Source organism: Electrophorus electricus, chromosome 2 (genome assembly GCF_013358815.1).
Source record: "Electrophorus electricus isolate fEleEle1 chromosome 2, fEleEle1.pri, whole genome shotgun sequence".
Lineage (NCBI taxonomy): Eukaryota > Metazoa > Chordata > Actinopteri > Gymnotiformes > Gymnotidae > Electrophorus > Electrophorus electricus.
This window is the reverse complement of record NC_049536.1, coordinates 12,183,003-12,210,727: the sequence shown is the minus strand read 5'-3', so window position 1 is coordinate 12,210,727 and position 27,725 is coordinate 12,183,003. Positions and strand designations below refer to the sequence as shown.

At 41.6% G+C, this 27,725-nt stretch overlaps 1 protein-coding gene across 3 annotated transcripts; it reads right to left on the bottom strand.

Annotated features, from left to right (window-relative positions):
- Positions 1-434: 434 nt before the first annotated feature.
- Positions 435-9,782, bottom strand: hmg20a (high mobility group 20A). Of its 3 annotated transcripts, XM_035523823.1 has the most exons (9): positions 9,655-9,781; positions 8,965-9,062; positions 7,619-7,828; positions 7,282-7,414; positions 5,080-5,117; positions 4,447-4,522; positions 3,313-3,528; positions 1,548-1,680; positions 435-715 (listed from the first exon to the last, which is right to left on the bottom strand). In XM_035523823.1, the coding sequence occupies exons 2-9, from the start codon at positions 9,028-9,030 to the stop codon at positions 712-714; spliced, it is 876 nt and encodes a 291-aa protein (XP_035379716.1). In that variant the 5' UTR covers positions 9,031-9,062; positions 9,655-9,781; the 3' UTR covers positions 435-711. The 3 variants fall into 3 exon arrangements, with proteins under 3 accessions (XP_035379716.1, XP_035379719.1, XP_035379717.1); XM_035523826.1 differs by lacking the exon at positions 8,965-9,062; XM_035523824.1 differs by lacking the exon at positions 435-715 and having other exon boundaries at positions 1,544-1,680; positions 9,655-9,782.
- Positions 9,783-27,725: the final 17,943 nt, after the last annotated feature.

Below are 27,725 nucleotides of genomic sequence, written 5' to 3'. Positions count from 1 at the left end.
TCAAGCGGCTTTGTAAGGCGTATTTACAAAGACCAGTGTGTGCAACACTATGGGGAATTAGAACAGCACTTCTGTGCCGTCAACTGAAGAGAGTAAGAAGACCACTGGCTCCCTCCTGTAGCGGGCTGGACCCAGAGCCCAGGACCCACAGGAGGGAGCACCACATCACAGCACTCTCATTCCTTATGAATGCACAACTCATTCATTCTGGATAACAAAGACACATCCCATTTGAAAATGTAATTTATTGGTCACTGCAGTGTTTCTGCACTTTTGGGTTCTTTAATGCTGGCACAGAGAAGAGGGCAAAGCTCAAATACACTAACTACAGTTTAAACCAGTTTCCTTTAACACATACAAAATGATGATTTCATACAAAGGAAATAAAAAGTTCTAAAACCATCCTTAAAACAAAAAATACAATATGTAATGGGTGAGGATTTTTTAAAGCACATTTTATATCAGCTAGATAAATAAATGAAAGCCAGGCATGGAAAATGTTTGTATGTAAACAATAAATTGCTAAACTAATGAAGTAAACAAACAGGTAAAAAATAGTACTGTAGAAAAAAATAAATAATCAACATTTGAATAATTGTGTGTAGTAAAAGAAGTCTTAAAAAAGGGGGGTGGGGGGGGGGATGCGTGCCATGAATAAAACGGAGCTCAGGGAATCTCAGATCCCATAGCCCTGCAATCAGAGCCCTCCAATTACCTGCAAAAAGATTGAGCAAAGCCATGGTTAGGACTGCCATCTAACATCTGCTATCCTCACTCACTAAACTTCAGGTCACAACAGTACAGGTCTCTGCATACTGGATTATGCACTAGTTCTGTATGGAATAATTTCCATCTTAAAGAAGGTCATCGCTTCAATTTTTTAAAGATTTTTTTAAAAACAAAAATTTAGTATAATTGAGTCAATAAAGTGATAGTTGTTACTGGTGAAATATTATAATTCCAGCCACCAAAAGTAAAGTAAAAAAAAAATAAAAAAATCTATAATTGTAAAATGTAGCTGGTAAAAATGTAGTGTACCAAGAGGCCAGTTTACAATATACACTATAGCTTTTCTTATAAGATACCAATCTTGTCCATGAGTTAATTTTACTTAGTTAAATTTACTGTTGGTAACTTGTCTTGTTCTCTGCATAATTGTGCCATGTTTCCAGTAGCCACTTTCATACATGAGCCGTTTGAAAACAGGTTAGTAATATTTGGATATTTTGTGTACATATATGCTGGAACACTTATATCACTTTACTATATTGAAAACATCCAGCTAACATCTGCTCAAAACTAGGTCAGTCCTGAAAAAGATCAGTTAAGGCTGACAGCATGGGGTCAGGAGCCTGCAATGCTGGATGGTTACAAAATGACAATTGAATGTATAATGTAGGGAAGACTGTTAGGTAGGACTTTAGAGATTGTGTACCCAATAGTGATTATTCAGTGTGTATAATCATATGAGTGTAGTTATTAAATAAAGCATATGGTTTGTGTTAGCAGTTTTATGATGTAGAACATTGTATGAGAGCAGCATTTACCTGTCGAGGCGGCTGACTACCTCTCGCACCAAACTAATAAGGTGCTCGTGCTCCTGAGGGCTGGACACCACAACGCCATGGAGCTTCTTCATATAGGAATCGATGGAGTCTAAACTGGCAGTCTCTCCACTCCCTGCAAGACCAGAGCACATTAACATATGAGGGTGCCAGAGAGCACAAACTCCATAAAGGCTGGTCAATAATACTCCTAAAGGCAAAAAATGATATGATATGTTTTATTCATATCACAGTATTAAAGTTTTCTCAATTTTGCAAATGAGTCTGAACAGCATCAGTGCACCAAGAAAACTATAGTGCCACATTAAAAAAGTTACTTTTACTTTTATGAATGTTAAATATTAGAAAAATATTTTACAAACAACCAGAGGAAACTAAACTAGTGCTATATAGTGTCCCACATAGCTGTGGTTTAGGCCTCATTGTTCTCTCTTTATATTCAGGTCCTTGGAAGTGTAATTCTCAAACATTACCATCGCTTTCATTACTCCGGTCGCTTTGATTTACAAAGTTAAAAAATCATCAGTTTGCCAAGATTCCACAGTTATGCAAAATAGAAGACTATGTTAAAGACCAGAAATGCATTTGTTCTACATTCTACTACAATATAAATACTCATGTTTGGTTCCAAATCTGCTCAAGTTAAGCGTGTCAAGTTCATAATAGACCTTGATGTTTTTTTGAGTTCAGCTAAGAGTTATAGTAAGAGTTATAGTCCAAGTTATAATTTCAGTAAAAGTTATAGTTAAGGACAGTTGTTCAACTTATTGATGCAGGTTTACCATTTACATCCCATATATGTAACATCTCTAAAGATGCATCTTGTCATTTAACAAAGATCTCCGAAATAAGAGACATGCCAGTCAGAAATGGCATTTAGAAACTAGTATGTGCTTTCCCTAGATTAGACTACTGCAATCTGTTGCTGGCGAGCTGCCCTGCTGTCTCTTTATGTAAGCATCAGTTAGTTCTGAATGCAGCAGGCTGTGTCTTTACCAGGAAAACAAACAGAGCACATTACCTCCACTTATTCAATTTGCACTGCCTTCATATCAAGTTCAGCACTGACAACAAAGCCTTTCTCATAATTTTAAAAGCCTTTAATGGTCACAGCCTCTTCGCTCATGGCATATTACTAATTCCACAATTGGTGGAAAATATTTTACTTATATTATTTGTATTAAATCATTTAAATGAATCAGTGAAGAATGGAAGGCAATACTGTATATAACATCAATTACATGCTTATAATTATCCACTACTTGTTATTTACAGGCTTCAGGGTCTACATTTCTGAACACAAATAAAAAAAGTGGTGTCTATATTTGTATAAACAGACAGACTGCCCTGAGACCCGCACCATGTGTGCTGTGTCTACATGCATGCTGTACTGTAACAGCCTGTTGCATGTGTGCATGTCACCGCGCAGGGCATTTTGGAGAATCAGTTTGGAGCTGTGTGAAGAAGCGCAGTATGTCCAGGTGCTGCAGCAGCAGCCTGTTGCATGTACGCATGCGCGTTTGTGTGTCTCACCAGGCAGGGGCACGTTGGAGAAGCTGTGTGTGAGTGCTGAGCGGAGTGTATCCAGGTGCTGCAGCAGCAGCCTGTTGCATGTACGCATGCGTGTTTGTGTGTCTCACCAGGCAGGGGCACGTTGGAGAAGCTGTGTGTGAGTGCTGAGCGGAGTGTATCCAGGTGCTGCAGCAGCAGCCTGTTGCATGTACGCATGCGCGTTTGTGTGTCTCACCAGGCAGGGGCACGTTGGAGAAGCTGTGTGTGAGTGCTGAGCGGAGTGTATCCAGGTGCTGCTGCAGCAGGCTGTTGCGTGTGCGCTCCTGCAGCACATCTCCCTCCAGGCGCTCCACAGCACCGCGCATGCTCTCCACATGCTTCTGCAGAGCCGCATTCCGCTCCTCATACTCCATGTTGGTCTTCCGCAGCTGCCGCAACTCTGCCTCGCGCGCTGGGGGAAAAAACCCCAACAAGCAAACACATCCATACACACATACACCAGTTACGCTACCTAACAGTTACACCACCTTTGTCCCTTAAGGGTTTGCAGCCTCCGGTATCTTTTAAATGACTACAAATAATCGTAATGAACAGAGAGGACAGGACAGTGAGACCTTAATAATTAACTGACGAACAGGAAAGCATTCAACTGGAGCTGGAGTTCAGCCTCTGAGGTGCTTGAGTCCAGTCACTGCAGACTGGCCAATTACCACACACATCAATCATATTTAGGTCATTTCTGTGGTGATTGTGTGTCATATGGTGCTACCTTTTCATTTCATTTTATGCCATCTATTGTGATTACCTACATAAAGTAATTTAACATAAATGGCTCAAGGTACATAGTTAACACAGATCACCACATGATTGTATTTTCAAAAGTTAAATATGCAAGGGAAAACAAAAAGAATTTTTATGCTGCTAATTTAAACTGGATGGACATTACATTAGACAAAACTTCCACACTTTGAGGTCACAAAAAGGTGACATAAATGTAATTGTCTAACAAAGGATGAAGAGAAATTACTTGATATATCATGTAATGTATTTAAGCATGCAAAAATGTACACAGAGAGACTAATAAATAGAATGACTTGTAATACAGCGTTACATAACAGAGTGGCATATTTGCATTTGTTCTGCTTTAGAAGGCAATAAACACAAACCATTTAAGATGATAGTATTTGGCAAATTCTACACTTTTTCAGAAATTTGAAACTTACTGGAAACTTCTCTTCAGGAAGTGCATTTGCCTTAACCCAGTAGATGGAAACATATAGAGATGAAACTTTGGATTTTGGAATGTAATGGTTGTTGTTAAATTATGACCAGCTCAAATATTTGTAATCCGGGGAATGCAATAACCCACCTTTGCTATGGTTAAGGAACTCCTCAGTGAAGATGGGAATATCAAACACAGAGCGATCCTTCAAACCGCCATCATTCTGACAGTTGGGGGGGTGGAGAGAGAGAGAGAGAGAGAGAGAGAGAGAGAGAGAGAGAGAGAGAGAGAGAGAGAGAGAGAGAGAGAGAGAGAGAGAGAGAGAGAGAGAGAGAGAGAGAGAGAGAGAGAGAGAGAGAGAGAGAGAGAGAGAGAGAGAGAGAGATGACTTCACTAGATAAAATTTCAGTATTCCAAAGTATTCAGTATTCCTCAAAGGAGCTAAAGTAATGCTCGCTCACCCGCCCCTATCCATTTCAGTGTGAATACAACATACATCATGCACCAGGGGACTCTAATTTCACCAAGCCCCATGTCTGCTGGGTCCCATTAAGTCTCAGACAGCTGGTAACTGGAAGCTTGGTAATGACATTATTTAATTTCCTAAATGAGAACGGAAGCTCCAGCACCCAGTGATAGGTTCAGCCCTGAGTGTAAGAACTGATGAGAGCTCGAACAGCTTAGAGAAAGAGAGAGAGAGGTGAAAAGGGCCAACCCGCTGTCTCTCCTTTAAGACAGAGTGCTGCTGTGTGTTCAGCATGGAATTAAAGCTGCTCTTACCTCGTGGAGAGCTTCCCTGGCAGACTGCCGGCCCACATCTGTTCCAAAGAGAAAGAGATTAAGAGCAGCCAGTAGTGGCTGATTAATGTTCCCTGTCTGAAGGCTTCCTTCCATCTAGCAGCGATAAGATACTGAGTTAAGCAACCGGCATAAATGGCCCCTCTACTAAAGGGCATTTCCAAAGCTCTAATACAACAAAGACACATGAGAATAATGGATGGGCTTTGAGTTTCAAAAGAACTTACAGTCTGTCAGTCATTCACATTTCTCCCATGGACTCTTTTTCAGATATATTGTATGTACAGTATACAGCTGAAGTGCAATATCGCTTAAACATCAATAAATTAAAAATTGTATCAATAGCTGCATTATTTCTGAGTTGACAAGTAAAGTATTTTCTCTTATGAACAATCATGGCACAGGGGTTATAAATGGAAAACAAAGCATCTGTGACAGCTCAGACAATGCAAAGGACACAATATAAAGTCAACCTTTATGGACGTTGTCCAAAGTTAAAAAACAAAAAAACAAACAAAAAAACCCCAAACAAAAAAAAAACAAAACTTGCTTGTTCTTCACCACAAAACTGCAAGATTAAAATTTGTTAAGAACCTGAAATGAACCCTGATTAATATTGGGAGCAATTGCACCGTATGATAGTCCTCACAATGAAGCACTGATGTGGGAGTGTGATAGTCCTGACCGTGAAGCACAAGTGGGGAGTGTGATAGTCTTGACCATGAAGCATGAGGTGCGAGTTCGATAGTTCTGATACTGAAGCATGGAGATGGGAGCGTGACAGTCCTGACAGTGAAGCACGGACGTGGGAATGTTTCTAGATGGCACCATGAACGCCTATGGATATACCAAATACTAGCTGACAAAATGACTCCCATCATTTGGAAGCTTGGCAGAAGTGGAATATTCCAGCTCAACCACACGAGTTCCTAAGGAAGAAAAAAATGTAAACTATGACCTGGCCAAGTATGCCGTTTGACTTGAACACCTTTGGGTATTTGAAAAAGGTAGAGCAACACAACCACTCCAGCCAAGAAGAGCTGAAAAAAACAGTGCCTGATGAATTTCAGAACATCTCTCCAGAAAACTGTGCAACACTGGTATCCTTCATGCTGAGGAGGACTGAGTCTGCCCTCAAAAATAACGAAGTACTGAAAAAATAAAAGATCTGAATCTCAGTAATAAAGGATGTACTGACTTCTGCAGTATTGAGTTCCCACTGTGGGGCTTGTATTTTTTTATATATAGTAAATCTAAACTGTTAGGTTTTAAATTTTCAGAAGAGCAAATAGCCTATTGTTTAACTTAGAAAGAATGCAATTACTGTTAGGTGACCATTTAAATAAAAATAATAACAATAATAATAATCATCATCATAATCATCACATGCCACCGAGAACACAATTTTCAGAAAAGAATAATCAGTCAGCTAACCTTGACTAATAGTTCCTTTTGTTTGAGTTTAATTATATAATAGGGAGGTAGAGTTAATAATACTTATTCCACACCTCACAAGAAAAGTTGATCTCTCAGTGAAGCTAAGCAGCTACATACAATATTATTCATTTTAAAGCTGCGCATTTATTTCTTCAGAATAAATTCATCCACCTTAGAAGATAGCACAGTGCACACAGATTTTGCAGAAATGTGGAAGGACTGGATAGTAGCAGGTCCAAGATCTTACTTATTTTACTTTTAAAGCCTTTTTTACTAATTTGACAGCAGAGATGTCAGGGCATTTTTAAAAATAATTAGGTAATATGATGACAGTTATTCTCATATAATCAGTGCAGACAATTAGTTAATTAGTTAATACCTGCATGCTGCCTAGTCTCTGATTCAATACTGTATTTGCATTTTCTAGATAGGCATTCTGAGTGAACAAGAGAGTGCTGTCAAGTGCAAGGCTTTGATCTGTACCTCCCTGTTCACAGTGCTGTCACGTGCAAGGCTTTGATCTGTACCTCCCTGTTCACAGTGCTGTCAAGTGCAGGGCTTTGATCTGTACCTCCCTGTTCACAGTGCTGTCAAGTGCAGGGCTTTGATCTGTACCTCCCTGTTCACAGTGCTGTCAAGTGCAGGGCTTTGATCTGTACCTCCCTGTTCACAGTGCTGTCACATGCAAGGTTTTGATCTGCACCTCCCTGTTCACAGTGCTGTCACATGCAAGGTTTTGATCTGTACCTCCTCGCAGCCTCTTCCCCTTCTGCTTCTCCTGCACCTTCCTGGTGAAATGCTTATAGGCCTCAGTCTGTTGATACTTCTCCAGCTCTTTCATATAGCGCTCCTTATCCTTCTCTGCTTCATCCAAATACCTCTGTAGAAAGACAGTTGAGAAGAAGGTCAGGAGTCAAAGCCGACATAACACACCACCCATCTCACATCTGAGCGTGAGAGATGTGAGATGGTGGTGTGTCATCACAGGTAGGAGGAGATAACTGGTCGTGTGTGTAGAATGTCCACTCCACTTGGTGAGTGTGGTCCTTCGAGGACAGGCTGAGCGGCTGAGTTGCAAGCGCACCTGCTTCTCATCGGCAGGCAGCTTGCTCCACTCGTTGCCGAGCATCCTGGTAATCTCGGGGAAGGGGACGTCGGGTCTTTCGGCCCTCAGCTGCTCACGCCGGTCGTTCATAAACCGCACGTAACCCGTTAGTGGGGCTTTTGGAGCGTTGCTGTCCTTCATCGGCTTCTTCCTCTTCCTCCCTTTGGTCCAGCTTGCTCTGCGTGGCTTCTGCATGACCAAAGACACAGCTGAATCAAGTCTCTTCTCCTGTCTGTTCATATTTTATGTAATCAAACACATCAAAGCAGAGCTGTCTGTAAGGAAAAGTTCGAAGCACTACTCTTGTCTGTTTTATAATATGTATAACTGTTCAAAGACCCATAACACACACTAAGCCTAGGAACATCACTAATGGTGGCTGTTTTTCAAAACACAAACGTGACTTCTGTGCACTCAGATACTAAAAGGAGCATTCTCTTAAGAATATCAGGATGAACCTCTAACAATTCAGAGAGATGTGATTTGGAATAACACTTGGTGACACTTTCTATTTGAAAACCAGGAAATATCCCTGATAATGTGTCCAGAGACTTTGATAGCATACGGTTCTTTTTGTCTGCAAATGTGCTTCATTGCTCATCAAAGCAATAACACACAGACAGTTTTAACAAGTTAAATCAACATATAGGCTGCATTCACATGTCCAACCTGAAATCCGACTCAAATCCTATTTTATGACTTAAATGTGACTCGAATATATATTTTTTCTTAGGACTGTGGACACACAAATCCGATCTTTTAAAGTCAGATTTATATGTGGCCCTAGATCAGATTCGTGGCCATGCGACTTGAATGAGAACCGTCAGATCAGAATTCACGTGGCTTTTTGCCCTAACGCATGCGCTTAGCATTGCCCTCATCAAAACAATGGAGGAAATACACAGTAGCTGCGAAAACAAAAGCTAACATAAAAGCTTTTTTTTCCAGACCTCTCGACCAGATCATGTAGGCTACAGCTGACGAACTGTTCGCCGTTCTCCAACGCAAAATACAGTGCATATATGAGCTACTATCCCGTCCATTCTGCGGTTTTAATGTCCCCTCACAACTATGAAGTTTTCTGTACTTGCTAACACTGGTGACTTGTGCAAAAAAAACGTATTAATATGCAATTGCGTCTGTTTCGCATGACATATGCCTTCACATTGCAGATACAGGTCACTTGCAATTATGAATGTGAACCGTCAAGATTTCAATCGGAAAAAAAACGGAATTGAACAACATGGTGTGTAAAGTGAACGTAGCCATAGACAGATTAAACAAGGTAAATCAACACCAGCCTCTATGTCGCCTCCTTGCCTTACCTCCTCTCCATTTCTCTGGCTGCTGTTATCTGTGTTTGCCCCAGGCGAAGCACTCTGCTCTTCCATGACCTCTGACCTCACTTTCACACGGTGGTGAACTGCACGACATATACGTCACATCGACTAACACTCAAAATAATCACACATCAGAGCTGCTGTCCTGTGACAGTCGTTTCAATCACTGGACGAAACGGTCCAACCTACATTTCATAATAAAGGTTCGACTAAGTCATTAATATCACATGCCGCTGAGCATAAACGTTTCAGGATACAATAATCAGACAGCTACCGTTATTTACGTAACCTTGCTACAAATACAAAAATGGGATATCCAGCTTCAAAAATGGACCCTTCGCCATCCAAATTTAAGGACCGAAAGTATTACAATATTGTCTTATTTATACAGTTTAAATGGTGATTACTGTTGTCCATGCAGCTTATAGGTCTACTACATAACGTAGCCACTAAGCACAAGTTAATGCCCAGGAAACAGAACTGCAACGGCTACGTTTCCTGAACAGATGAGAAAAACTTACTTAGCTTCTCGCGTTAGCCACACACCTAAAATAGGTTAGCTAGCTAGAGAACTAACCATACCTGCTTACATTTTTCTGTAGGTTATTCTGGATTTTAAAAAGAAATTAAAGGAACACAGACCAAGCCACGGTCACCTTCGAAGTACACACTGACCTGTAGTTTGACGGAAACTGAGGACTTCAGAACAATCTTTATGAAATGGAATTGTACTAATCAAAACAATACAAATAACTACACATTCCGCGTCATCTCATTGCGACAGGTACGTGAAACGAGCAGTATCTGGGCAGAATTCATTCGCGTTGTGAACACGAATGTATAGAACGGTCAACATTTATTAAACTAAATGATTATTTTAACAGTACTGTATGAGGCGTTTGATTTATTTGTCTGCTACTAATGGCATGGAAACTATATTATTATTTTCTTAATATAACTACTTTATTTGGCGAAGGGATAGATAGGACGAGATGCGTCTATTTCTTCTTCGTGAGCGTGCTGAAAGGAAAACAGTCGAACGATGTTTAGCGCCGCCAGTCGACAGCAAGCTGATGTTCCCTGTGGTTGGGACTGCATATGCTGGTTATACTTCAAAACGCTTTAATTGAAATCAAACTGGCGTCTTCCATTCTCTTTACTGTTTCAATAACACATTACATAGCCCGTATTAGTCTGATTAAGACAGCTATCTTCACTTCTGTTCGAACGATTATTTAGGCCCGTTAGCTACTTATGATTATTTAGCAGTGGCCTATAAATTATAGAAAGTGAATATTTTCAGCGATAATTACTTTGTGATATAGCCTATTGTTGTAATTAATTAAAAGATAATAATTTAGTAGCTTGTGGTTATTTCTTTCGTTATGTTTTTGTCAAATGTGTGTCAGAAGTCTGAAGTCAATTAACACACAGTTAATTCCAGTTTAAAACTACAGACATGTAAATGTATAGTGGTAGCCTGGGAGTTCTTCCTTGACAGAAACCCATGGGTAAAAATTTCAGTCAAAACTGGTAGTGTTAATGAAAAATGGCTGCTTTTTTTATGAGGAGAGGTCAATGAAAGTAGGCTACTTTCTTGCCAGGATACCACTGTAGCTGAAGTGTAGTTAAACGATAAAACGTGACTTGTAATTGACCCCTTTTCATGCTAAATGATCCTCATGCTGCTTCTTATAAGTGTTAAGTTTAAAGGAGCAATAAGTCATTTTATTTCAATGATTCATCTTCACAATTAGACTTAGAATTCTAATCTTGAACGTTTTCACTCGAATAGCATCAAGTTGTCACTTTTGTAGAAATTTGTGGGTCAAATGAATAAAAAAATAATTAGAAATTAGACTGTGAGATTTCTAAAGTCATTTGAAATTGCTCAGATGAGAATGCAGCCTAAGGCTGGGGGTCTTTCAGAGGAGGCAGGATGCTGAAGATGAGTTCCCTGCCAGTTGTGTTCAGCTCCGTCTTCTACGCTGTAGCATGCTGAGGGAGGGCACTAAGGCTGACAATGTCAGCAGGTTGAACTTCAGGAAGGCGGAACAGGTCACTGCGACTTTCTTGGATTCTAGAGCTGGTAGGTGGTGGTGGAATTATTGGAACAGGAAGCGGTTCATACCCATCTCATTCTTTTAACTTAAGATAAGCTTCTTGAACAATTCTCAGGACCACATATAGCCACAGAACATGCTACATTCCTTTCTTGCATTGTATTTATTTGTTTGATCTTTCTACTGCTCATTAATCAGCGCTTTATTTTTGACTTCGTCCTGTTCTAGACGATGACATTATCCAGTAGTGGATAATCACTTGACAATGAGTCTTTAGTATAATCACTTGACATTTTACCGTAATACAGTCTACCACTTACCTGATTATCATCTATTGTCTGGGAAATGAGTGCCCTTGTTAGATTTTGTAGTGTCCTCTGTACTTAATGTGCCTTGTATGTTGCTGTTACAAAATAATTTCCTTTAGGGATTAATGAAGTTATTTGTGTTTATCTATCTATACAAGATGTCTATTCTTAGTTATTTTTTTCCCCAGCAATGCTGATACTTAACTTCTTACGTACTGCCTAGTCCCGTTGAAGCACATTCACCAGACAGTTGTTAAACTCTTTGATAATTAGGCTCAGAGAGGAGGCACTATGAGTGTGTATTGGACAAAGGCTAGCGGGAAGCCTTTCATGCCTTTTATGGGATGACATGAGCCACACAAATATTCACCAGATGTTGTTTCTTCAGTCTCAAACTTGTAAACTATATTAAGTAAATTTGACCTAATTGACAGTTAATGATGGCAAATACTGGAATCTTTTGTACACTTAATTAGAAATGTGATATAATCTACATTTTGTAATGCGGGGTGGCCCGAGTGCAGCAGGGCGAGGGCCAGGACGCACAGACTCCAACGTCTGGGACGTACATTTATTAACATTTAACATAGAACGCTAACGGCACTCACAAGATTCACACACGATTAATACAAACAAGAAACGGATAACATTAAATACGGATGATAAACACGTATACACCTAATAATAACAACAACGAAGATAACGTTTAACAGTACCATTGACAATAACACACCACATTAACACGTTACGTCAACAATGACCAACAACGCCCTGAAGTGGGTTTAAATACGCACAGACGAAACGAGGCGCAGGTGTGTGCCGGCGTGGCCACAAACAAAGGTCCTCTTACAGCACGTGGCTGCCCAAACCACGTGCCTCGCGATCCGTGACACATTTTAAAACTCTGTCAGTGTCTATTGCAAAGTCGATCTGAGGTTAAGTAATTTCTCCTGGGTTATTGTGGGTTCATCTCCTGGTTTTTAAAGTAACATTTAAATCTCACTTAATTTGACTCAAATCTCACTTTACAAAGTTTAGCATTTACAGAACATTCTATACATTATACTGAAGGTGCCTCTAATTTCCTCCATTATTGCCTTACTTGTTTAGTTGTTTGCTGTTTATCCAACCACTTACGGCATATGGAACAAACTGACTTGGGGGTATGGAAAGTTTCAGCTCTCATTCGGTAATGAGGGCCTCATTAGTACAAATGGCCACATTTTGTAGCTGTAGCCAAGCCTGGTCAGGCCACTAGCACTACTTCCACATAAAACCCACAAGCTAGTTTATTTATGAGAGGAAAAAGAGAACAAGCATGCTAATAGTAGAAAAAAATGATTGTGTTCTCCAGGGCAAGGTTGTTAAATTCTACTTCATTATTATATGTTTCAGCAGCCATTGAGTATAATGAAAGCAACAACAAAACAACAACAACAACAACAACCACAAACAGCACTTCAGTTCCTTGCTTTTTGTCTGCATCTCTACTTTCAGTGGTGGAGAGAATAGTGCTTTCATGTTAAAAAGAATTAAGAGGATGGAACAGGTCTGCTAGTGTCTCTTCGTTAGCTGGTCCACTGAAATCCTTACAGCTTCTGACACTCTGTCCAGAGCAGTTTCTTGGGATCCTCTCCTGGGCCTGTGTCTTGTCAAATTTATTAAAGTGCAGTAAATGCAAACTGAACAAACAGCCAGAAGTTAGTTGAAATGGGCAAAACCTTCATCTTCTAGGCCTGCGATGCACACATTTAAGGACTTACTTCCTATGTCATTGGCCCATACTGTAGTTTCTTCTTGCATTTGCTGCTATGGATGTTTTCTGCAGTGCTCTTCTATCTTATACATGCCGTAATTCCGAGTACCCTCCTGGCAACTTTGTCACCGTGTCCATAAATGCACAGACCATGCAGCCAGATGGCACAGGAATGCAGCAGATACGGGATGAAAACAAACTCATCACCTGATCACCTTCTGGAACTGAACAGAACTCTTTGTTGATTGCATTAATAGCTTACAGCTTGTGTGTTGCAAGTTTTTATTACTCATGTCAGTGTGCATTTGCATGTGTATGTGCATTGTAAGGGAAAGAGAGAGACTGTGTGTGGGAGGGGTGTCAGAATGTGTGTTTACTTGGTGAGCATACTGCAATAATTGCTCTCTTCCTTCATTATGTCACAGGTTAGAGGAAAAAAAGCCAAGGGGGGCTGGTTGGAGGGAGAGAGAGAGTGAAAGATAGTGGGGAGGAGGCAGAGAGGCAGGAGGAGCGAGAAAGAGAGAGAGAGAGAGAGAGAGAGAGAGAGAGAGAGAGAGAAATTGGTGAGGGCTGTAATTTTAATGCATGCAGTCTAAGGGAAGATTTTAATGATGTCCTTGGAAACAATAGCTCACATACGTGGAGAGCAGCAAACTCCTCATTCTTCAGGGCCCAATAAATGTATAAATAATTTGCATATTTTGTTGAAAATACTCTTAAAATATCCTAGAAAATACCCTTGAGGTAAAAAGGGTCACATTTCTGCCTGTTGTTATTTGTGCTAACTGTTATTTCATAAATATAGGAAATTATACTAGTGCATTAAAATAGATGTAGGTGTGAGCTGTTGGGTGCAGTTAATGGAAAAAGAGAGCCAGGATATGGAGTTTTGCAAAATTTCTTCTAACACAAACTACAGCTAGCAACTGTTCTTCTAGAGACTCTATAACACAGTATTTATCTTTCTGCCTTCATTTAAACTTCATTAAGCTTCATTCCGAAACAGCCAAAGCAGTGTTCTCAGGTATGGCTCGATTATACAGCACTAGGAGCATTAGAGCCCTTTTATTGTTCAAGTTTTTTTTGCAACCAAAAATTGTGAGGGCTCTGATCTCATACATCTAATGCACTTTACTTATGTCATCAGTCATTGCCATTTATAGCACATGCAGTATTAGGCCAAGTGCTTAGTAGAATAACACATTTCAACTAGCATTCAGACTCCCAATATCCAAATGCTATATGACACCAAAAGGTTATGGCCTTTCAAAAACTCCACCTAAAAATATGAAATATTAATTTCAGCAACATCTCAAGGAAGCAGCATCGCCCTTGACCTTTTCCCAGAAATGCTGCCTCTAACCCACTTGCTGTGAGCAGCGATCTTATGTGTTGGCACAGGAAGTGCTGATCTAGTGGTGTTGGGAGGTGTTGCTGCCTGGAGGCACCTTGGGGCACTTGATCCTGTTGGAGGCGTCCTGGGGTTGTTGCGTGGTCCCTTTCTGGCTATGGGGTGGGCCAGCTCACAAGGCCCTCAGCGTTTTCAAGGCTGGTTTACACAGCAGGTGAGTGTGAAATGACTGATGGGTACCGTTCACAAGGCACAACACTGGCGGGCCATCGGCACTGCCGCTGAGCTGAAGAGCGTCCTTGTGCTTTTAGCACCGAGGCTATTGAAAACTAAGGTGTGAATAGGCTGAGACACACAGACACACTTTATAGGGCAAGTCATTGCCAGTTTCCCATGGTCCTTGTACTTCCCTGTCTGTTTTCAGTGAAAGCCAAAGAGTATAAGGCCTTGAAAGTTTTGATAAAAGGGGACTGAGGGAAATGGTGGAAATTAGGGGCTTTAACAGCTTAGATTTCTTTTATATATATATATATAGAATTGAAGTTAATTGAAGCCCAGTCCACCTCTCAGTTGTACATATTGCATACTATATACACAGATTAGCACAATTGTATAGGTCTTTATTTTTGAGTAGCTCCATAAATTGTTTCAATACACATTTCTTGTTAACTTTAAACACAGAACATTTAAAATTTGTGTTTATGTATCATCATTATTCTTTTGGCTTGCAATAGTGAAGGGTCTTGATGTTTGCAATGGAGTAATAATAATAATGGAGTAATAATAAAAGATGAATAATATTACTAATAATAATTCTAAATAATAAGCCTGCATGTATGTGTATGAGCTCAAATGAATGGTAAAATAGAGAGATTCAGTGAGACAGAGAAGATTGATATGTGTAGGTGTACACAAGTGTGTATATGTGTGTGTGTGTATTTGTGTGTGTGTGTGTGTCCTCCCCACGCTTTGCTCCAGAGGATATGCCCCTCTGTCTGTCTGTCTCTCTCCTTAACTCTCCCCATGCCTCTCTTTCATGGCCTTTGGTATGTACAAAGGGTGTGTTGGGTAAGATTAAATCAATATCCAGGTGATAAATTATAGAGGCAATTAAAAAACTGAATCCCTTCTGTTTACACCAAGGGGAAATGTATATACATGGATGTGGGGGCAGAGGCTTCCTGGAGCATGTGCTGGTACCCAGAGCCAGAAGGTGTGCTGAGCGCAGCCTGGCTCTGTTGTGAGTGCCCTGTCTGAGCTCCCTGTCTGAGCTCAGCTATGCATTCCTCTTTACAAAGCTACATGTGATGGGCTACACTCCACACATGATGCAGATTCTCTTGGGATAAAGGCTGTCCAAGCAGGGACAGCCTCGACTCTGGTGCTGCATAGCCTGTGTAAGCTGGTGAGGAGCGGGATCTGTTCTCCTCGACTAAGCTCCCGCCAACTCAAGTGGAGACACACGTGTTGAGTGGAATTATCCCTGTTGCTCAGCCTAAACATCAGGACAAACTCATCTGCTGACGATGATGTCCTGGTGCTGAAACAATTATTCTGTGTTTGTGTGTGTGAGTGTGTGAGGAGGGAATTTGTTCTAATGCACTGAACAGTCAGCTGTGGTAAGCCACTCAGATCATGCCCCCAAATTAATAACTGAAGTAATGCATTATTGAATAAAGTGTTGCAAATAAATCCTTCTGAAATGAGACCAATAATTAAAGCAGAGAGCATTTAAGAAAGGGGCAGAGGGTGGCAGGCAGAGAGAGACCCAGCAAGAATCAGGGCAATGCATCAAAGCCAGGGGCTCATTATTGTCATGGATACAGCATGAAAAGATATCTTTTAATCTCACTTCCCCTACCTATTACCACAGGGTCTTATCTCTCTCTCTCTCTCTCTCTCTCTCTCTCTCTCTCTCTCTCTCTCTCTCTCTCTCTCTCTTCTCTCTCGCTCGCTCGCTCGCTCTCTCTATCTCTATTTCTTTATCTCTTTTTCTGCATCTCTCTCTTTTGCTCAGCCCCCCTTCTTTCCCTATTGTGTAGTGTATGTGTGTGATGGTGAATAAGGAATGAACCATTATCTGAAAGCTTCAAAACAATTACATTTCAAGACATGAATAATTAAGGTAATTGTGTGTATACATCCACACTCTAATTGACAGTGCCTGAGTAATTGATTGTCTGATTGGATGATTGTTTGATTGACTAATATCCATGATTACCTTAGAAAGAACTCAATTACACTTAAATATACAAGGATGTGTTGTTTACTTTACTGATATGTCAAGTGTTATGGCAGGTATTCAAGGTCCAGAGGGATGTAGAAATTACATGGCTCATTTCAATGCACTGATGCTAATGATGCCCTAATGAGGTTGAATAAAATAAAATACCACTACAATTGACTTCAATAGTAATGTGAGGTTTAATCAATTTAAGTATTTTTCGCTGTAAACAAAGTTGCATTTAACGCCAGGAGAACAGCACATTATTTCATTATCTCCAGTTGTTCCTGCTGTCTTAAATGAATGTTCTAGTGTTAAACCTCAAAAACAAATTTTGTTGAGCCTGTGAAACAGTTTAATATGTTTTTTTCTTTGACAGATTGGTTTTCAAGTTCAAGACATGGCTATATACTTTGACGTGGCAGATTCTGTGGCAGTTTCACATAGTCTGCACCTTGAAAAGCAAGCAGTTGACAAATAATACCCTAAAAATACCCATTTAAATCTATTACTATTTATTTTGAAATCCAAGGCTGAATTATTCTTTTAAAGCCTTGCTAAACTGCAAGTGCTCATATTAATTTATGGCTGGTTGTCATACAGGTATAGTAAAGGGGGCTCGCTCACACAGATCAGAAATGTCCCCAGCAAGTCTAACATACATGGACATGGAAACAAGCACAGACAACTATGAAGATATTTTTATTTGCTAAATCTAAAACCACTGGAATAGGTCTTTTGATTGTTTGGCTTCATATGAGATTTCTAAATATTTTCTCTTCACTGGGTGCAAAAAGATTCAGTTTTATTGAATTGTAATGGTAGAAGGCTATGAAATCAATTGTTTGCATCAATGTTTGCATCAGTGCCAAGAGTTCTAAAATGAGTTATTATCAATATACAGTGTGTAAATAGTATTGTTAAATACACGTTCTGTCCAGGAGAGGGCACTATGTCCCAGCAGTGCACAGAGGTGTTTACACAGGCTCTTCACAAGGACAGCTGAAGGCATTGTTTTATGAAGAGGATGGGCGTAGATAGGTGGCAAAGAAAGTGAATTACTGAAAAGAGAAGCAGTGAGACAGAGAAAGAGAGGTAGACAGAGAGACAGAAAAAGAGAGGGAGAAAGAGAGGGAGACAGTGAGAGAGAAAGATAGGGAGGCAGCGAGAAATGAGCACCACCCGTGTTTTCAGTCTCTCTAGCAGAGAGATGGGCAGGAGACCGAATGAACCTCTCGCCTGCCGTCTTTGAGACTCATTACCAGCAGCCTGCCATACCGCTGATCCAGCTCAGCCTAATCAGACAGAGTTCAGCGTCTCAATACTCACACTACAAAGTGAAACCGACTTAAAGGATGGCGGGGGGCAGAGAAAGAGAGAGCGATGGGGGTTAAATGAGGAGACAACAACCAAACAGACCGCAACGATTTGACCCTAATATGGCAGTTGATCAGTATCCCTGCTCCCAGATGGACATGCTTGCTGACAGACTGTGCATCTGCCTTCCGAGGAGAACAGAAGTGAGAGCGTGATGGAATTATGTCCATAACATGGATCTGGCAAACCGAGGTGCTGATGAATTGTGGACTTATTCAGAACTGAGATGAAAGAGACACATTTGGTAGCTCTAGTGGACAGAAGCTTGAGGTAGAAGCTCCATAGACATGACCACTGGCCACCAGGGACTGCAGGAGACCCACACATTCACCTCCTGCTCTTCACTCTGACTTTCCGTCTCCCACTATCTTCCATTTTCTCCCTCACTCTCTCTTTCCCCTCATTCTGTGAGATGGTTAATGACAGGCATGCCCTTTGGGAATGAGAGACTGTGGAAGAGATGTCTTCAGCCTCTATTAACTCTGGTACAGACCTCAACTTCTCATTCACTGTCTTTCTTTCTCATACTCTGTTTCTGCCCATTTCCCTTTTTCTCAGTATCTCCCTCCCTCACACACTCTGAACAGTGTCTGAATGTTTATTATGTTATTATGACTGCTTTTTACCTTCTTCATAGTGGATAGTACCAAGAAAAGCCAGTGGGCAGTATTCTGGGGAAGAAGAATTCTTTTCTGTGCACTTCTGCGTAAATAGCCGCACTTTAAAGTGGTTCTTCCCACGTGGGCTACTTTAGCCATTCTTTATGCAGACAGCAAGCTGACACTCCCTGCCCCCCCATAGCTGTTGTCTTAGAGGTTGACGTGGGGCCAGCGTGTGAGCGTACATTTCTACGAGCCATCGTGATTCTAACCAGAATGCATGCTCTTGTGTCAGCCGGCCGCTGAGGTGGGCCACCTTCTCTAAGGAGTCATATTTAACGTGGAGCTGCTTTGGTCGTGCCCCAACCCCAGCCCTGCTCTGATTGAGTGGCACTGAGACCCCATCCGCTCTGCGCTGGCCTGCTGAGAGGCCCCTCGTGCGGCAGACATCCAATACATCTCCTTTACAAGGCCTCGCATCCTTTACGAGGCCTAAGGGGGTGTCGGCCTCGACTATGGCAGTGTGAGGCTGCTGGTCCTCAGCCAGCCACAAAGGATCAAAAGCACAGCTGGCCTGCTCCCGAAAACTAGTTTGGAGGGCGTGCCTTACCTCTTGGGAAGCGGCCTACTCTGGCTGGTTGCCCGCCCTCGACTGTGATCAAATAACATGGCCTCCAAATCATTATTTCACTGATGTATTGTAGATTATCCCAGACCGTGCAACTGTCTGCTAAATGCCGTAAATGTAAATGTAACTATCTGTTACACACCCTGTTTCACTATGCTAATCCATTGCCTGAAGCATGGCTCCTAAGACATGGACTCTGATCCAAGCAGTTGTTATAAGGTCCTTTTAATGACAGGTTTGATCACAATTTGGGGATGACTGAGCTTATTAAATTTTGTGATTAATTAAATAGGCACCCAGCAGTCCTTGTTCTTGGTTTTGATCTTGTTGCCTTTCATGCACTGGAAAGTTAAAGTACAGCACTGTCACACTGGTTTTAAGGAGTGATCATCAAATGTGCTTTTGGATATTAACAATATGGAAATTTGAGGATGTTCTGCTATTGGCTCATTGTGGCAGGAATTGAAGAATTAATCTCATTGTGAGAGCGTTGTGGTTATACTACCAGTAGCTGTATTGTGAGACACTGTGGTAGTATACTATGAGTAGCTGTATTTTTGGATGCTGTGGTGCTTGTACTGCAGGTACTTGTATTTTCAGACACTGTGATTGCACTTCCCTGAGGCTAGAGGACAAAAGGCAGTCTGTACCTTCTCATTACTGTTTCATAGGTTTATATGAATGTCGTGTGAAGCAGGGCAGACGTGGCCTAGTGTTGGTGCATGGAGGCTCCGTAGCAGCTGGGTGATTAGGTTTAATCAGCCTTCATGTCAGTCGAGCTCTGCCTGGCCTCCATACTACAGGGGTGCTATTAGTGCTCTGAGTCTCGCACTGTTGACCTCATCCTATTCCTACAGTCTGAAACCCCCCCACACACAACCATCTAGTCTGGACCTTTGAAGCTGAAATAAGTGTTTGTCAGCATGCCTCCTCTACTTGCATGTTGTCAAGCCATGAAAGTGAACTGTAAAAACAGCATTCCTATGATAATGAAGATGCCATAACATGCTTTCTCTGTTTCATCTTCATATTGCCTTAGGCATGCAAGTACACTCTAAGCTCTAAGTGGTTAGTGCTGTGTGTCCTACACCCACGCCTACAATACACACATCTGGCACTCTGAACACACACACACACACACACACACACACACACACACACACATACACACACACACATGCACACTGGCATGTCTCCTCAGACTTTTTTTTTTCTCCTGATGTGCTTCACAGTGTGTCTCCAGGCTATGTTTCACATTCTGATGAATACTTGCGCTATGTGTTTGTGTGTGTATGTATTTCTGGACAGTGCCTAGGAGCCATCTATAGGCTCTGAATATCCTGACTATACAGAAATGTGTCAGACATTTTAAAAACATTAACACCTTTCAGAAGCCTAGAGATTAAACTGGAAACAGCATGAGGACTAAATTACGTGCTGCTAGAGATCATAAACCAAACCTCTCTAAATTCCTTTAGCTCGGAGAAGACGGCTTAGCCTATCAGAGCTTGAGCCCCTGGTGTGGCCCTGGAGGAGGTGAGAGTGTGTGTCAGAGAAAGAAATGCTCTACAGCCTCTAATCCCCTTCCTCGGCTGCAGAATACAGAGAAGCGTTCGCCAATCTTGTCATCATGCTTCTTTACTTTGTGTCCATGCAGACCCTCACTGGAGGGGAAGTCACTTTGTGTGCAGACTTTGTGATGTCTTTAGAGCAGGAAGCTGTAGAGCAAAACCAGAGACTGAGTACTTTTACACCACCTTTACACCACTTTTACACCATGTTTACACCACTTTTACACCACCTTTACATCATGTTATAACCTCCTTTACGCCACGTTTACACCACTTTTACACCGCCTTTACACTATGTTTACAATACGTGCAATCATGGGCAGGTTAACTCATCATGTTCGCAAAGGCTGTAGCTCTGAGAGCAGAAGAGTCAACCATTGTGTATTGGCAAAGATATCTTCCCTCCTCTCCTACTGTGCCCCACCACCCGTGTTTGTTGTGTGAGTGTAAAGACTTCTGACAAAGGGTAGTCTTGACTAATAATGTTTGGAACAGTCACTTCTGGATGTCTCACTGTGCTTTTGATGAACGGTGCAGATCCTGGGGTCCTGCAGAAGGGTCTGAGTGGGCTTCTCTGCCCCGCAGGGTAGGAGCTGCAGTTGCTCTTTAACTGTTTGCCAATATTGTGTATAGATGCTAACTAATCAATCTGGTGTGTTCACATCCCTTATCGAGAACAGCTTTTATTCGAGACCCAACACTGGATGAAGCATGTCAGTTAGGCCGGCAAGCATACACACATTTTAAGTACTGCTAAACCTCCAGTAAGGCTGATTACAGGTACACATTAATTTAAGCAGAAATGTAGGTGACCTATTCAGGCTTTTCATGCTACTTTCTCTCTCTCTCTGTGTGTGTGTGTGTGTCTCTCTCTCTGTGTGTGTGAAAAAGAATAAGAGAGCATGTATGGCTGTGGATTCTTTTCCCTCAAATAAAACACTTTTCCCTCAAATAAAACACTGAATACAGTTTCTCTTCCTGTAGTCCCCAAGGCTGACTGTTGCCATGCTGTTTTTCTGTCTAGCAGGATCTGGTTTTGCTCTGTGACGTCTGCCCCTGCTGGGTGTGTTCAGAACCCAGCATACTTTGTACTTCTTTCAACATCTCACTCACATCTCTTTAAGTAGAACATAATTCTCTCTCTCTCTCTCACCTGTGTCTTCAAGAAGATGCTCTCTGGAGGCAGCCCATCTCATTTAGCTTATCAGTTCGATTTTTTAATCCATTTTTTAACGTGTTTTTAAAGTGTTTTTTTTCCTGGATATATCTCTTTGTCAGTACATTGTCTCATACCACCAAATGATCTTTACTGTAATGGTGGTGGCCCGAGTGCCACAGGGTGCGGGGGAGGACACACAGACTTCCTCGTTGGTGAAACACATTTATTAATACAAAATGTATATGACACAGGTGGCACTCACACACAGCACCTACGGAAAACACGACTATACATCTAACATTAAAGGAAGACGCAAACACATAAACTGGAACTACACAAACCATCATTACGGTTACAAAGATCTACAATAACACAAATGTTGTGACAATGACCAACAAAGGGAGCACACATGGACAGGGGTTTAAATAGACACACAACATTAACATTGAACCCTATACACCTATGTGCAATCCCGGGGGGTGTGGTTACAAAAACAAAGACACAGTACATTGGTGCATCGCCTTGCACACGGTGGGCCGTACCATATGACTATGGGGCGAGGAGCAGTCCGTGACATTTACATGATCCTTTTTTGAGATTAAAGTTGTTTATATTGTTGTGTGAATATATATATATATATATATATATATACATATATATATATATATATATATATATATATATATACATATATATATATATATATATATATATATATAGTCTTCCCTGCCTGCACAATTCATACACATAAAAATGCAATGCATTTAAAATATATTACAATATGGACACACATAGTGCAATATATTTCATTTAGATATGGGCTGACAGAAGAGGGATGACAGCATAAAACTTGAATGCAAGATTCAAGACTAGCCACTGTAAAAAGAGTGAGTAAAAGAGTCTGTTAGAAAGCTTAATTTAGTTTACATTTTTCCAATTTAATGACCTACCAGAATCTTTGTAGGTCAGTGTATGGGCACATTTTCAGACAGAATGTGTAGTTTTGTCATTAGGGTCAACTTTAAGATTAAGCCTTAAATTACATTTATTGAAAGAGTTGTTTTATAGTTAAAGCTAGGTTTGATGTTACATTAGGTTTGTATGTGTGTGTGTGTGTGTGTGTGTGTGTGTGTTTGTGTGTGTTTGTGTGTGTGTGTGTGTATCTGTGGGTGATTGGATGGGAGTGTAATCATTTGGGCTTATTAAGCCATTTATGTTGAATCACATTTCAAATGTGGATTCAAATGTAAATGTGAATGTGCATGACATGAATAAAAAGTGGGCCTTACAAGACCCTATGTTAGCTCTGCTTGTGTTAATGGTTCATTCCAAACTGAAATTCATGGACGTAAATTTTCATTGAATGATTCCAGTTTGATGAGACTTGATGAGATTCTTTGGAAGGGGTGCATGTGAGAAGGAGTTAGCGCATGCATGCACATCTCTCTCTCTCTCTCTCTCTCTCTCTCTCTCTCTCTCTCTCTCTCTCTCTCTCTGCTCTTTAGAGATTATTTACGCCTCCTCATTGACCTCCCTGTGAGGTTCATCTGACTCCACTCTGACTCCATGATACTGTTCCATGATACTACCCCAGAGTGACTTCCTTCCAGTTTGTGAAGGCCCCCTTTTAATCACTACTCAGCAGAGGGGAGGAGGCCTCAGAGCAGAGCAGGATAGGAGGTCTGTAGCTCTCTAGGCATTGTGTTTCATACTCTCTTCCTGTCCTCTGAGACCATGAAAATGTAATGGGGCAATGCCAGCTGTCACAGAGTGATGTTGATGAAGTTGAAGATGAAGAAGGATATGAGAGAGGGTGTGAGCTGCCACTGCGAGCAGATTTGGAGGCACTCCTTCCTCTGTGTTATACTGTCATCCTGTCTTCCTGGTGATGAGCTAATTTGGCTTGCTTTTTTTTACTGTTGCTAGGGTGTAACCTGGGGTCCTGCACAGCTGTCATTTCTCTATGTGTCTCTTACTCTCTCTCTCTCACACACACACACACACACACACACACACACACACACACACACACACACACACACACACACACAAAAGCACAAGCATAAACACAAAAGGTTCATTTCATCACCATCAAACAAACATGAAAATGTCACCCCACCTATCCCCAACACACAAACATATACCTGGAGCAGTGTTCCTGACATGTGACTGCACTGGCAGAAGTCTTAGCCTGCAGTTGTTAAAACCCCCTCAGTGTCTAATAGCCTGTGCACACTTAGCTTACATTGCACTGCTATGATTCATTTGACAGAGTTGTTAAAATAAATATGTTCAGTGCTTCACTCTTGTAGAGCCTGATTGCAGACTTTTATTTCATCATCTGCTGATGTGGGAGTTTTCACATGATTGATTGATCAGCACTCTTTTCAGCCATGAGAAAATGGTTCAGTCCTTATTTTCAATACTAATGAACTTATATTCCCCCTTTTTACCAAGGCAGACTTTTTTATTTTTATCCAATTTTTTCCAAATTTTATTATAATCAATTTGCTAACTTGCTGGCATGTCTCCCTCTATTGAGTGGTAGGTACCAGCCTGGGTAAGTGAGGGATACCATTTTTCCTCCAAGACACATGGAATTAGACACTGCATCTGTTCCTGCTGGTACTTATTTACTTTTGCTGGAAGGCTGAACGTGCTTGAAGGAGAGCGCTAAATGCTGTACATGTTACTTAGCGGCTGCCCACAATAAGGCTAGTATCACACAGATCGACAGAGAGAGAGGGAAACAAGGACGTCTTTCCCACCCAGAGAGCAGGGCCTGTTGTGCTCTCCTGCACTCCTGCACTGGATGGCTGTGGCACTGTCAGGAACAAGCCATCTCCTGACGATAGGGCGAAACAAGCAGTTTAACGGTTCCATGAATATTACATTATCTGACACTGCATGAATGTCAGAGAATCTTTGTAGCTATGGACACACTACATTTTCCTTATAAAGGCTGGTGCTGTGGCCACACCGAATAATACATTTCCATCTGTAATTTATAATTGTTAACACTATGCATTGTAGTTTTTCCTATAAATACCACTAATTTCTATACTATTTTCCACTTAGTCCTAAGTACAGTTAGGCAGCTTTTGCCTTGGCTTGGATTATTTCCCTTTTAACTTCTCCACGCAGTCTAGAGGTGCTGAAAGCCTTACCTGTGCCCCATGTACATGCTTGACTGTGTACTTAAGCAGTGTGTTTGTGTATGTGTTCATCTGTGTGCATGCGCTTGAACAGTATGCTCTATGTATGTATGCCTACTTGTGTGTTTGAGCACTGAGTTTGTGTGTGTGTGTGTGTGTGTGTGTGTGTGTGTGTGTGTGTGTGTACTCTGCGTGGCATGTGTATGTATGTCAGAATGATGTGCTTTTGTTGGGCTGTGTACTTCTTCACTCCCCATTGCTGTGTGGGTGGCTGTTCTGGGAAAGGCAAATGTCGATTGCTGCAGTGCTGAATAAAGAATTAGTTCTGTAAAGTGTTGGGTTTTCTGACAGCACAACGAGAAAAGGAGATGTTTGTTTTCAAGACTTAGAGGGGTTTTCTGTATTGCTTCTGCCAGGTTCGTCCTCAGGCAAATGGCAGCCATTAGGGGTCCTGATTCAGGTGAATGTGTACCAATCCTGCTCTGGCTGTTAATTTACAGCTTATGTGGAAAAGCCTAGGTGGAGGATTTATTGAAAAATCACATAGTTTCTGTACGTCCTCAGAGAGAGGAGGTGTATATAGTGAGATGAGGTTATGTTAAACATACATTGGCAGTTGGAGATGTCGGAGGTTTTTTCTCTGAGCAATATCATATTATGAACACATGAAATTCCAAACAAGTCTGAGAAAACACATGTTCAGCATTTCTCAGTTAGGGCTGACCTCTCCTGCTCTGCTACAACAAGCAGCTCCTCTGCCTGCCTGACCCATTGCCTGCCCAGTCTGTTGACTGCTCAGCCCGTCATGCTTGGAGCAGTTCAGCCGGAGGTGGCTTGATAGTCGAGGCAAGCCCTGCTGGAGCCCTCAGGAGAGTGCAGTGCAATCCCACAAGCCTGCTAGGAAATCTCAGTGGCTGATCACAGGAGGGGAAGACGATGAGGTGAAAAGCACCCAGCTCTGTACTGCTGTACCGCCTTACCTCCGTACTGCCTTACTGCTGTACTGCAACACCGCCTTACCTCCATACCGCCTTGCCTTGGTACTGCCACACCGCCTTACTTCTGTACCACCACACCACCTTACCTCCGTACCATCTTACTTCTGTACCGCCATACCGCCTTGCCTCCATACCACCTTACCTTGGTACTGCCACACCGCCTTACTTCTGTACCACCACACCACCTTACCTCCGTACCATCTTACCTCTGTACCGCCATACCGCCTTACCTCTGTACCACCTTACTGCTGTACTGCTGCACCGCCTTACTTCCATACCACCTTACCTCAGGACCACCTAACCTCTGTGCTGCCTTACTGCCATATTGCCTTACTGCTGCAGTGCTGTACTGCCATACTGCCGTATCGCTTCACCAGACTACAGCCAATGGGTCTCCAGGCTGTTTGTTGTATGCCTTGGCATGCTTATATAAAGCGATGAATCAGACAGGACAATGTGTCTGTTTAAAACCCACCAGCATGCCTGTCGTGTCTGCCAACACTAAACCCCCTCCTGCACTTTTTTCTGGACTCCATATGGCAGTGTGCACAGTACACATGCACAGGGCAGAGCCTGGGGAGTCAGGCCAGGCAGAGGAGTCCACAGCAACCCACACTCATCACCCTGCTGCATGGCAATGAAAGTCAATGGAAACTTGCAGTACAGTGAATGCATTCCCTCAACTGAATGTAAAATTAGACACATGCATTGTTTATAGTGTATAATGTACATCCTTTAACAGGCTATGATGCCTGTCAGCCTGTTATGACACTAATATAATAACCTTTATTTGCCAATTTATGGAATTAATTATGAATTATTGGTTTTTGACCATTTGACAGCTTTTGGACATGTTTGATAATACCTGCACCCCACCAGAATCTTCTTTATGCTCAGTGAAAATGTACTGACATATAGACCATTCAGTCCCATAGGGAACCCTGTCTCTCAACACCTGAGACATCACACTTTTTTCATGTCACAGGTCATTACTGGTACCTTGCTTTATTATGATCTCAAGAATCTGCTCAGAAAGAACCCTTAGTGCTACCATACTTCTAATCTAAATGATACTTTTATTATATAATATCATACATATTATAAGAAAGGATCAAACAGTTATTTCATTATTATCTAAGAAAGCATATGGTTACCTGAAATAAAATATTAATTAAGCATTAGTCTGACTGACAGGCCTGATATTGCTTTGCTCTACTGAGCCTAACTTGTGCGGTTCATAGGAAATAAGCTAGAGGGAGCTGTGGGTGTTCCTCTGAACACTCACCAATATATACATACACACAAACACAGTTTGAAGAGTGGGAACAGGGATTACAGATGACGTGTGTATGTACTAGCACTGTATGTGCATTTGAACATAGGCAGGCACTGAACTGAAGTTTTTACGCATAGCCATGAGCAATAGAAAAACTACTGAACAGGACCTGTTCCTCATGGCCAGGATAAGAAACCAGTCTCAGTGTGTGGCCATACTTGGGAGTGGAACTGTCCATGGTTCTGGATACCTGGATGCACTATTAGGTGGGTATTTAGCTG